The sequence below is a fragment of the Eucyclogobius newberryi genome, unplaced genomic scaffold, assembly GCF_026437365.1.
Source record: "Eucyclogobius newberryi isolate DKJ021-1_F unplaced genomic scaffold, fEucNew1.0.hap1 SCAF_6, whole genome shotgun sequence".
Lineage (NCBI taxonomy): Eukaryota > Metazoa > Chordata > Actinopteri > Gobiiformes > Gobiidae > Eucyclogobius > Eucyclogobius newberryi.
The window spans coordinates 5,678,505-5,690,748 of record NW_027316278.1 but is presented as its reverse complement, the minus strand read 5'-3'; the positions used below and the strand labels follow the sequence as shown (position 1 = coordinate 5,690,748).

The 12,244-nt window shown below is 44.9% G+C and overlaps 1 protein-coding gene across 1 annotated transcript; it reads left to right on the top strand.

The window, feature by feature from the left end:
- Positions 1 to 489: 489 nt before the first annotated feature.
- bri3bp (bri3 binding protein) lies at positions 490 to 4,536 on the top strand. Its single transcript, XM_072433709.1, has 3 exons — positions 490 to 734; positions 2,419 to 2,521; positions 3,053 to 4,536. The coding sequence occupies exons 1-3, from the start codon at positions 552 to 554 to the stop codon at positions 3,472 to 3,474; spliced, it is 708 nt and encodes a 235-aa protein (XP_072289810.1). The 5' UTR covers positions 490 to 551; the 3' UTR covers positions 3,475 to 4,536.
- Positions 4,537 to 12,244: the final 7,708 nt, after the last annotated feature.

The following is a 12,244-nucleotide window of genomic DNA, read 5'->3' as shown; positions in this document are numbered from 1 at the left end:
CTCCTTCACTGCGCATGTGCAGGACGCCTCAGACGCACATAAATGTAGAGGCTCCAACTTCTGCGTCTGGCGCAAATTTGACGTCGCGGTGTGAGGCCGGTTTTAGATGTAGAACTACAGTAGGCGGTGATGTAACACTTATAATGTAACATCAAGAAGAAGAAGAGTCAGCGTCAGTGCTAAAAGTGATACACAGTGACGTGAGCGCGTCTTCTCCTTGAAACGCAGTATTTACCGCAGCGCCGCGTTCATTCTGCCGCGGGGGCGTGGACACGTTTATATTTTAATCTCCCAATGAAGGCGCGCGCTGGAAAAACGTTTAAGAATCCTGGCGTAAATAATAACAATTCCCAAGCAAAATAAATAAATAAACCCGTGCGCGCCCGTGACGTCAGCGCGTCGGTCCAGACAAGCCCCGCCTCCTGACGCAGCGCCGTTCTCCTCCGCCGCTTCTTCTTCTTCTTCTTCCTCCTCCTCCACCCGCCGTTCTCCGCTCCACATTTCGGCCGCAGCTCCGCCGTCGCGCACCGTGCACCGTCCCGTCCGTCGCCATGAAAAGAGCTCCGGCATTCGCGGTTTTCCTGCTCGTTTGGGCGTCTTTCCTCCTCTGCGCGTCCGAGGCGGCGCGGAGCAGCAGGAACCAGCCCGGAAACAGCTTCAGGCGAGCGGCCAACGGAGTGTACCAGACCCTGAGCAGCGTGTTCGGCGAGGACAACATCCGAGGCCTGTACAAGGTGAGACTGAGTCCAAAAAAACATCTTTATTAAACCATAAACCTTTTATTTTATTTCCGTGTGTTTTTTTTTTTTTTGGGTATTTTATTTTCTGCAAACCGGAAACGGGCCCGTTAGCTAGCACTTTGCGCGCGCCGTCGTGTCGAATAAGCGAATGTTCGTGACGTTTCTGCGCGTAAAAGATGCAAAGTCTGAGTGTTTTGCGTGAGTTGAACGGCACGCGCGGGATTCGATCACGTTAAAAGCGGCCGTTTCATTCATTCTGTGGCCGGAAGTGGCTAAAAAGAGGCTAAACTAGAGTCTGAGGACTACGACAAAGTCTGAGGAATAAAGTCTGGCGGTAATGCAACACTTGGATGCCAACCGCAATAAAACAACAACAACAACAACAAAGTCTGGCGGTAATGCAACACTCGGATGCCAACCGCCATAAAACAACAACAACAACATTCTGTGGCCGGAAGTGGCTAAAAAGAGGCTAAACTAGCGCGATAGCCGCTCTTTGTGCGGTGCTGAACAACAGTTACGCGTTTCTGTCGCACATTCGTCACGTTTCTGTCCGCGGAACGTGTCAAGTTTATTGTTTTGGGTTTGTTAAACTACATGAAATGGAAATGAATCGTGCAAAAGCTGTTCTTTCATTCATTCTATGGCAGGGAGCTAATAAACTAGCATGTTAGCACCATATTGTGAACTATAAATCAGAATATGAATGTTGTATTTCCTGCACATTGATGGATAATTATCAATTATTAATCATATTTCTGTCTGTTAAAGTTGTAGAGTCGAGTGTTTTTCGTTTGCTAAACTAAATGTCACGTTTGATCACGCTAAAGCTGTCGTTTGATCAGAATCTAGCATATTAGGCCATTGTCGTGCACTTCAAAACATGATTTATGCATTTTTAATTGTGTTTAAAAAGTGACAAAAATGCATTTCCTAGTTTGGTCTCTTCTCAGCTTCTTCCTGTCACGTGCTCTGTGAATGAGCCACTGGGAAATATAATATAATCTATTAGTGATATTTGAAGTTGTAAGTGTCGTTATGGACTGTAAAACGTGTAACCGCGATTTTTGATACACGAATAATGAAGAATTTATATGAAAAAACCACTACAAAAAGAGCCTATTAAAAATACAAATGATGAAGTGATATTTCTGCACTTAAGTGTAAATTTTTACAGACATTTTACATTTGCATGATGATTAATCTCAAATAATGTATTTTAAGACACTTTTTTTATTCATTTCTGTTGGATTGTCATAAAATTGCATCTAAAATATTTGTATTTCTCAATATTATTCACGATTATCGAGACTGTGGCTAAACACCAGTGAAATCTTACATTTTCTTTCATTTTTATTGTCTGACACGTGACCGTTCCTTTAGTTTGTGACAAGCTTTTATGAAACGTAACTTTCTGAAAGCGAAAATGAGTTCAATGTGGAAAAAAAACAGCCAGATATAAAGGATATTTACATTTAATTCTCTTTTTGTCCACAGCTTGAACTTAATTTTGCATCTAAAATTGTCAGGATTATTATTTTTGGGTTCTCGTGATTCATATTGTGACCTGAAGAATCGCGATGATCGATTTAACCAAAATAATCGTGTGACATTTGTGCGTGAAAAGTACTGAAGTGTTTTGTTCTCTGCTTTTAACGCTGGACATTTTGTGCCGCAGTCTTTCTCCAAAACCACGGAGCGCTTCGTACACGGCGTGGACTCGCTCCTGGACGCGCTGTGGAAGATCTGGTCCGACCTGCTGGACGTCATGGGCATCGACTGTGAGTATGCCACGGGGGTTTGGGTGCCGCGCGCGGGGGTTTGCGTGTCTCGGGTTCGGGTGCCGCGCGCGGGGGTTCTTCTGACAAAAGCCCAATTTTATTTGTATATGTTTTCAAAATTGTACAGCCCTCTGTGTCACTTCTAAACAACTCCACAAACTCCAGAGGAAGAGGAAGTGCAGATTCTTCTTCTGCGTCGCTCAGAGCCTAGAGCGCCCTCTTGTGGTTGTCAGTGTGAAAATAACAAATAATATCACATAAGTCGCTCTGGAGTATAAGTCGCGCTCTGTAGTATACGTCTTATAGTCCGGAAAATACAATATTTCTTTCATTCCGGTGCCTTTAGTGCAGTTGTAGACATGAGCTTCTGTCTGGATCTGAGCGTGTTGGGACTGTTCATGAATCACTTCATCGATAATCAACAACTGAACGTATCACGGTGACACAAATGTACCGGGTTAAACATTTTAAACTCTCTCCCTCCCCTTCTCTCTCTCCGCCTCTTCGCCCTCCCTCTTCCCTCCCCCTCAGCGTCGAACCTGACCCACTACTTCAGCCCCACGTCGCTGAGCAGCTCCCCGGCCCGCGCCCTCCTCCTGGTTGCCACGGTGCTGGTGGCTTACTGGTTCCTCTCCATGTTCCTGGGCGGGTTCTTCTACCTGCTCCACGCCCTGTTCGGGCGCTTCTTCTGGGTGGCGCGCATGGCCCTGTTCGCCCTGTCGTGCCTGTACATCCTGCAGAAGTTTGAGGGCGACCCGGAGAAGGCGGTGCTGCCCCTGTGCTTCATCATGGCCGTGTACTTCATGACGGGGCCCGTGGGGGCCTACTGGCGCCGGGGCGGGGGGCAGGGCTCGCTGGAGGAGAAGATCGACCACCTGGACACTCAGGTCCGGCTCCTGAACATCAGGCTGAGCCGGGTCATAGACACTCTGGAGCGGCCCGGCGAGCAGTAGGCCCCAAACAGGAAGTGTCCACGCAAATGGGGTTTGACTTTTTAAAAAAAACGCTTCCGTGTCACCGGAGGGAATGATTTACTCTCGACTTTTCAAAACGGCCGATTCCATGTTTCAGTCGACTTTTTAAAGGACACATCGCGTAAAGTAGATGTTTGTTTTTACTCTTACATATGTTATAACTTGTCCTCTAGGTGTTCCTTCATCAAAATCATAGCTGGAGTTGTGATTCACGCTCGTTTCATGAATCTTGTTTACTAGGTCCTCTTGTCCCTGATTCGTGACGTCAAAATCCGTCCGCCCGCGACTCGTTCTGAGCGTTTCTGCCGCTAATCCCGCTCGTTACAACTGCGTGTCGACGTTAGCGTGTCGGGGGTAAGCTAGCTTTGTTTGTTCCCCTTGCGGCTGGACACACACACTGATGAGGGAACGCCTGACGGATCAAAATAAGACGAGTCCTGTGTGGGATTCAGTGCGGACACTAGTTTAAGTTCTTAAGTAAAGGTTCAACATTTGTTTAAATAATAGAAATAACGCAGAATAAATTTGAGAGAAGGAAATCTAATCCAAGAATATTGTGCATTTCAGAATATGTCGGGCGCACTAAGTCACATTATGGCTTCTGTGTGACACATTCTTTGAGCAAATGGTTTGTTTTTTTATCAAATTTGTCAGCGTTTATCATTTACACGACAAAATCCCATTTGTGTGGACAATTATCACGTTCCTCGCTCATTTTAAACAATCTCAACATCGATTTGTTACCAACTCAACCGTTTTACCACAGGGCGAGACTATTTTAGAGCCGTGTTTGGACTCGGGCGCTTTGCAGGCTTCGCCGTTCTAAAAGATGTTTAAAGGCACCGTGTAACTTTTCCTTTTGCGCGTTTCATTGAGACGTTCTGGGGCGTTTAACTCTTATTCAGCCGATTTATGCAAAGAAGTAGCATCGTTATGGGAACGAGAAGGCGGAAAAGTTGCTTGTGTCGTGCACATTTTAAACGCTTCATCTGTAAATGCACTGAATATTAAAGGGCCCATGACGGGTTTTATTTTATTTAAATTTTGACTTTATTTGGTGTATTCATCCCTGTAAATAATGGTTTTACTCCAATCGAGCAGGTATTTGTGGAGAAAATGTTGAAAAATCTGTAGAAAATGACAGGAAGTGACATCACACCAGGAACACTCAATCCGGTCAGAGTTTATGCAGAATTTACACCAAGAAACAGCAACTTTTTTGACTCTCTGAACTTTAATTCAACAAAATAAAGTCGCTTAGAGCAGGGGTCCCCACCCTTTTTTGCACCACAGACCAGAATATTGTTTTTATTTTCACGGACCGGTGTGCCAGGTTATATCGTGGTCAGGTTAACTTGCACGGAAGTGCGCGGGGCTTAGGCTTCCATTTGATTCAGCTCCGAAAACGAAATGTTCTCAAAAGACGTGTTTGTCCATTATTAAGTGTTCCATACCAAACGATCCGAATTGGAGGAACATACGGTACAGTTACACGTGTCCTCACTGTTCTTCTGACTGAAGCTCAGCAGAGAAATATGGCACAAATGAGTGCATTAAATTACAACTCACCACAGGCTGAATCAGTGGGGGCCCTGCACTTGTTTCTGTGCATGAGGCGGTCCCATCTTAGAGTGATGGAGACGCTGGCCCCTCGTCTGCTCCTCACTTGGCCTTTTCCCCTTTGCAAAAATGCTCTCAAGACTTTTGGGCAGCGAGAGCAGAGATATAATATACTTCATTATATTTAATGGATTTCATTGGCAATTTCCTTAAAGGCTTTTGATTATATTTCCACAGACGAGTATATTATCCACTTTATGGATTATTTCCAGTTTTTGTGCGGCCCGGTAGCAAACGTGTTACGGACCGGTCCCCGGCCCGGTGGTTGGGGACCGGTCCCCGGCCCGGTGGTTGGGGACCGGTCCCCGGCCCGGTGGTTGGGGACCCCTGGCTTAAAGTATTTTTATTTGTCAAATAAAAACATGTTTAAAAAGTGACATTAGATGAGTTTTGGCCCAGTGTTTGCTGGGTAATTTCCTAGTGTGATGTCATCCATCACACACAGGGAGTGAAATTATTATAAACTTAAAAATGTGCTTTTCTGTGATCAAATGTTTATAATTATCAGCGAAATTCAAAATATATTTATCTGAACTGTGTTTTTGTTGGATGAGCCGTCCGACCTCTAGAGGGCGCTTTAACCACAATCCTGTCAATACAGTGACTTTTAATATGGCGTAATGATAGTGTTTCCGGTCGTTATGGTGACTGACTCGTGGATGGTTTTGTCTCTGGAGCGCATGTGAAAGCCGTTTGTGGATGTTTCTCTCTGAACAGCACTGACGGTGTAAAAGTGTGATTATAAATGTACTCGAGGGTCAGCGGCATCTCAGGGACGCCAAACGGGCGCGGTCAACAGTCACGGAACTGTCACTGGTTTTAAAAATATACAAATTTTGAGTAGTTTTGACCAGAGTCGAATGAGTTTAAAAGATGATTTAAATTGAATCGATAACGATTCAATGAGGGAAGCAATAAGCAGTAAAATAATCACGTAAACGCTTCTTAACTGGTGAAAACTAACCAAAATGAAGCTGCATGTTCTGATTTCAAGACATTTTAACTCTAACTTTTGCATCGCCCGATATTTAATTTAAATTTTTTCTGGATTTGTCACTTGAAGTTCTGAGCTTTGTTTGTGTCGCCTTAAAGGGGCGTGTGACGGGTTTTTGCGATTGACTAATTGTGACTTTATTTGGTGTATTTATACTTGCTGTACATGTGATTTATAGTTTTACACCGATCGAGCAGGTATTTGTGGAGAAAACGTTGGAAAAAATCTGCGGAAATTGACAGGAAGTGACATCACACCAGGGACAGGAAGTGACATGACACCAGGAACACTCATTCAAGTCAAAGTTTATGCAGAATTTACTGTTACTACTTTTTTGACTCTAAACATTAACTTAACAAAATAAAGTCACTCATGTATTGTTTTGGCCCAGTGTTTCCTGGGTAATTTCCTCGTGTGATGTCATCAGCTACTAACAGGAAGTGAAACTAAGAACTTTGAAATGTATTTGTTAACTGCCTTTTAGCTTGATGAGTGGTCCGGCCTGTAGGGGGCGCTTTAACCTTTTATTGAAACAAATTCTGCGAGTTTCAATAAAATTTCATGAACATAAACCAAAAAAAAAAAGTTTAATGGGTTTAATTTAACAGACAAAGTAGTAAATATTCTTTAAAGTCTGAACTCTGCATTTCTTTAGAATCGCAACAGCAAAATTCTCGCACGACGATAAAAATGTCACAAAAAATAAAGTGTTTTCCATTTTCATTCAGCCTAAAAAGAAAAGAGGCACATTTTTCACAAACAAAATTGTAATTTATTAATAACTGCTGTATTTTGTGTTATAAAAGTGTCGTTGTATTGCATAATTTAAAGAAAGTTGTTTATTTTTGTGTTTTTTCCTTGAGAAAATGTAGTTTTATATCGTTTTTTCTTTTCATGACATTTTACACTGTACACTCTAAAAAACGACCAGTAACGCCACATTCCTTTGCGCCAGTTTACGAGCCGACGCTGCACGTTTAAGAAAGGAAAAATAAAGAATAAGTACTTCTTAAAACCGTAGATTTTTCCAAATGTAGTGAATGCCTTTTGTACAAAAATAGTAAAAGATGATGTGATGTAGCTCTTATACGTGAAAGCGCTTTGTGCAACGATTAAACATGTGGTTCTTTAATGACCAAAGGCTTGATTACGATTGGTTGCAACTTTCCACTTCTTAAATAATTAGGAATAGTTGTTTTTTTTGCATCTTCCCCCAATTTTTACACTGAAATAATCGAATGCATGTCATTTTCTTGTTTTTCCATGTTGTTTAGAGGTTTAGAGATGGAGCACCCCAAAATGTGACTGAGTTTTAATGAACGAAACACAAATGTGTCTTTATGTTCTGTTCTTTTTCTATTAAACAATTATTCGTGTGACCAAAGTGAGACGGAAGTCGTTTAATGTCGTCCTGCCAACGTCTGGAAGATTTGAAACGACTTAAACGCACCTTGTTTGGGTCGTTTTAGTTGGTTTGCTAAATTACTAGACTAGTTTCAATTATTTAATTTTTTTCTATGTTTTTTTTTTTCTCGAATATTTATATTTTTCAAATTTTTTATCGTTAAACATGAATGAAGAAGGAATAAGTGATTTCTGCTTGAAATATCAAAACAAAACCACTCAAACTAAGACCCCAGGATAGAGATCTAGAATATCAAAACAAAACCACTCAAACTAAGACCCCAGGATAGAGATCTAGTTTTTGCAGTGCATGTTTTTCTATAGATTAATGTTGTCTTATTTTTGATGATACTTTGACCTCCTGCTGTCTTGAACGCTCTTTGTACTGTACTCCATGATGTTAATATACTATGTGCCAGTGTTGTGGAGAATCTGTGTTTGTGTGACGTTTGGCCGTTGTCGTGCCGACGTGGATGACGGGGAAACTGCGAAGCGAAAACGAGGGCCATATTAAATGACTTTAAAGTGTTTGTGTCGTTTTTTGGGGGAAATCTCTCAATCGCGTTTATATTCGGGGCGTGGCAAAATATTGAAATATTGTGATACATTTGGTGATACAGTATCGATCGTGGGCCCGGGCGAGTCACAATTTTTATTTTATTTTTTTAAAGAAGCTTTTTTATGCAAACAATTTGACATTCACAGTTTTGATGATTTAAATTGGGCGTGTTTCATTTTGAGTGATACAAAAGATTATACAAAGAAACATATTTTAAAACGTGTTGAGTTCGAATCCCGACTCCGGCGATGTACTGTTTGTCCTGCCCACTCTCATCCCCCATTTCACGCTCATCTTTCCTGTCTAATAAAGCCACAAAAAATATTTCAAAAAAGTAAAATGTATTGGGTTCTTTAAAAAATCGTAATTATCTTAGAATATCATGAGCGATATTGAGTATCGCACAATTGTGATTTATCGTAGTTATATTCATATATCATCAAATATATTGACTCAATACAATTACTCGACGTGGTTCCACTGGATGTAAAAGTTTGTATTTTGAAGAAAAAACCAACATAAAATGCACAAAATCTGGATTGACACAAACGGAATCATGTCTGTCATAAAAGCTTTTGTCACTTGTGGATTTACTCGCAGTGAGAAGAGGAACCAACTCTTTGACTCGAGTAACAGACGGTTACGTTGAATAAAATAGGACTCATTGAGAGAAGTAAACAGTCCAAAAAGTACAATTTCCTCTAAAGTATTGCAGGAGCGTACAAAAGGTCAAGCCGCTCTTTACGTCGTTTTAAAGTTCTTGTTTTTGCAGGTCCAGATAATGTGGCTTTTACACAGATCTGTTGTCATGGAGTTTGATCTGGAATATAGTGTTATTAGGTGACCTTTAGTCGCAGTTTAGTGCAAATATATCAGGGACAGAGAAAACCGATGACATCACTCCCCTGAAGATTATCCTTTTTATACTTTATTCTAGCCTGTTTTATCATTTCATACTATTCAATTAAATGTAGTTACAATTCTAATGCCGGATGCCCTTCCCTGTGGTGTCTTGCCCGAGGACACAACTGTAATATGTGGTGTAAGTCATAAGGCGCTGGTACAGCTGGCAGCCCGGTGTAAACGCTCTCTCTTCTCTCTCACACTTATTGTGCTTTATCTCCTATATTTTGTAAATATAGTTAGTATATTTTTTCTATTTTACTGTACGATAGAGACACGCGCTGGAATAGTTTTTTAATTCAACTGTTTTTGACTTTTTTCGGCTGGATTTGAGCGTTTTTGTTGCGTTCGTTGTGTTGTTGTGACGTGAGCTAGCTCCGAGCGAGCCCACCAGCCCCCCCCCCCCCGCGCCCTCCGGCCGCGCTAAAGTACGGCGTGACGTCGGTACACGTTTATGTACACGTTTATATGAAAGAGGAACTTCACGAACGATCGGGACACGCACTGGAATCGCTTTAAATTAACTTGTTTTGACTTTATTCGGCTGGATTGAGTGTTTTCGTCGTGTCGTTGCGATGTGTCTTGGCTCTTGAGTCCCCCGGCTCCGGCCCCGCCCCCCGGCCGGCGCCGTACCGCGTTTACACAAAGGAGGAACTCATGAAACTGCGGAGAACTGTCGTCTTTCCCTGAGATCGCCACGTTATCCCGGCGGACATCCTAAGGAAAACGCAACGAGGCAGACGGGCTGGACGTAAACTCCGAGAGAAGAGAGGGACAAACAGGAAGTCGGTTCCCGCCGTAGTCATGGGTAACGTGAGGTCCCTTCAAAATAAAATGACGGAAATAGCGAGCCTCATGCGGTCCCAGAGGATTTATAGGGACAGCAGCGTCTTGATTTTCACAGAGACCTGGTTAACAGCAGAAATGCCAGACTCTATTGTAGGTTTGGACAATTTTCATCTGCTGCGGGCGGACAGAACGAGAGAATCCGGGAAGAAAAGAGGTGGAGGTCTGGCGGTGTATGTGAACACGAGCTGGTCCAAACCCGAACACTGCACAGTGAGGGAGCAGCTATGTAACAAGGATATTGAACTATTGGCTATTGGCATGAGGCCATATTATCTGCCCCGGGAGTTCTCACATGTGATTTTGATAGCAGTCTATGTGGCCCCGTCTGCCAATGCTGAAGATGCTTGTGAAGCACTGCTCTCCTGCACTTGTAGGCTGCAAACACAGCATCCACAGGCTCTCTTCCTCATCTCTGGTGACTTTAACCACGCTTCTCCCTCTTCTGTTCTACCAACATACACCCAGTATGTTACCTGCTCCACCAGAGAGAATAGAACATTGGACTTGTTTTTTGCCAATACCAAGGAGGCTTATTCTTCTTCCCCCCTCCCTCCCCTGGGCAGCTTGGACCACAACCTTGTACATCTGAGGCCTGTGTATGAACCCATCGTGCGCAGGCAGCCTGTGGTGTCCCGTGAGGTGAGGATGTGGTCTGCTGAGAGCGAGGAGGCTCTGAGGGACTGCTTCAGCACCACTGTCTGGACTGAGCTTTATGACCCACATGGGGAGGACATCAACACCATCACAGAGTGCATCACGGACTACATCAACTTCTGTTTTGAGAACATTGTTCCCTCCCGGACGGTGCGGTGTTTTCCAAACAACAAGCCATGGATTAACCGTGAACTGAAGGCTCTGCTGAAGGAGGAGAAGAAGAGAGCCTTCAGGTCAGGGAACAAGGAGGAGCTGAGGACTGTGCAGAAGGAGCTGAGGAGGAAGATCAGGCAGGCTGAGGCCGGCTACAAGAGGAGGATGGAGGAGCAGCTGCAGCAAAAGAACATTCAGGGAGTGTGGAGGAGCCTGAAAACCATCTCGGGCTTCAAAATCCCCCCTGCCCAGACAGAGGGGGATCTACAGTGGGTGAATGATTTAAATGCTCACTTCTTGAGGTTTGATCGGTCACCCGCCCCTCCCCCTGCACAGCTGCATGCTCCCTCTTCCACAGCTGGACAATGCCCTGCATCTGTTCCTCTTCGCTTATCTGCCCCGGACCATCAGCTCCCCACTTCGCCTGGACTCACCCATCCCCCCAGCACACGGTCCCCCTGCCAACCACTGACTGTCACAGCAGCACAGGTGAGGAGTGAGCTGAAGAGGATTAAAGTGAGGAAGGCAGCAGGACCTGATGGCATCAGCCCCAGGCTCCTTAAGTCCTGCGCAGATGAACTGTGTGGAGTTATGGAGCATGTCTTCAACATGAGCCTGAAGCTGAGGGTGGTACCACAGGTCTGGAAGACCTCCCGTCTGGTACCTGTGCCTAAGACACCGCGCCCCAAAGACCTCAACAGCTTCAGGCCAGTGGCTCTCACGTCCCACCTGATGAAGACACTGGAGCGGCTAGTCCTGGACCACCTCCGCTCCACCGTGAGCTCAGCCATGGACCCGCTGCAGTTTGCATATCGGTCTGGCATCGGAGTGGAGGACGCCGTCATCTCCCTGCTGCACCGCTCTCTCTCTCACCCTGGAAAAGCCTGGCAGCTCTGTGAGGATCCTGTTCTTCGATCTTTCCAGCGCCTTCAACACCATCCAGCCGCTGCTCCTGAGGGACAAGCTGGAGACGGCTGGTGTGGAGTATGACCTGGCAGAGTGGATCCTGGACTACCTCACGGACCGACCCCAGTTTGTGAGAGCCCGGAACTGTGTGTCTGACACTCGGACCTGCAGTGTGGGGGCGCCCCAGGGCACTGTCCTCGCGCCCTTTCTCTTCACCCTTTACACTGCAGACTTCAGACATGACATGGACAGCTGTGTCCTGCAGAAGTTCTCTGACGACTCTGCCATCATCGGACTCATCACGGACGACGATGACGCGGAGTACAGAGGACTGGCGCAGGACTTTGTGGACTGGTGTCAGCGGAACCACCTCCTCATCAACGCGGGGAAGACCAAGGAGATGGTGGTGGATTTCCGCAGACGCCACCCCACTGCCCCCTCACCAGTGAACATCCAGGGACGGGACATTGAGAGAGTGGACTCATACAAGTACCTGGGTGTTCATCTGAACCACAAACTGGACTGGACTCATAACACAGACGCACTGTACAGGAAGAGCCAGAGTCGGCTCTACCTCCTGAGGAGACTCAGGTCTTTTGGAGTGACAGGGCCACTCCTGAAGACCTTCTACGACTCTGTGGTGGCATCAGCCCTCCTGTACGGTGTGGCCTGCTGGAGCAGCAGTATCACAGATAGGGAGAGGAGGA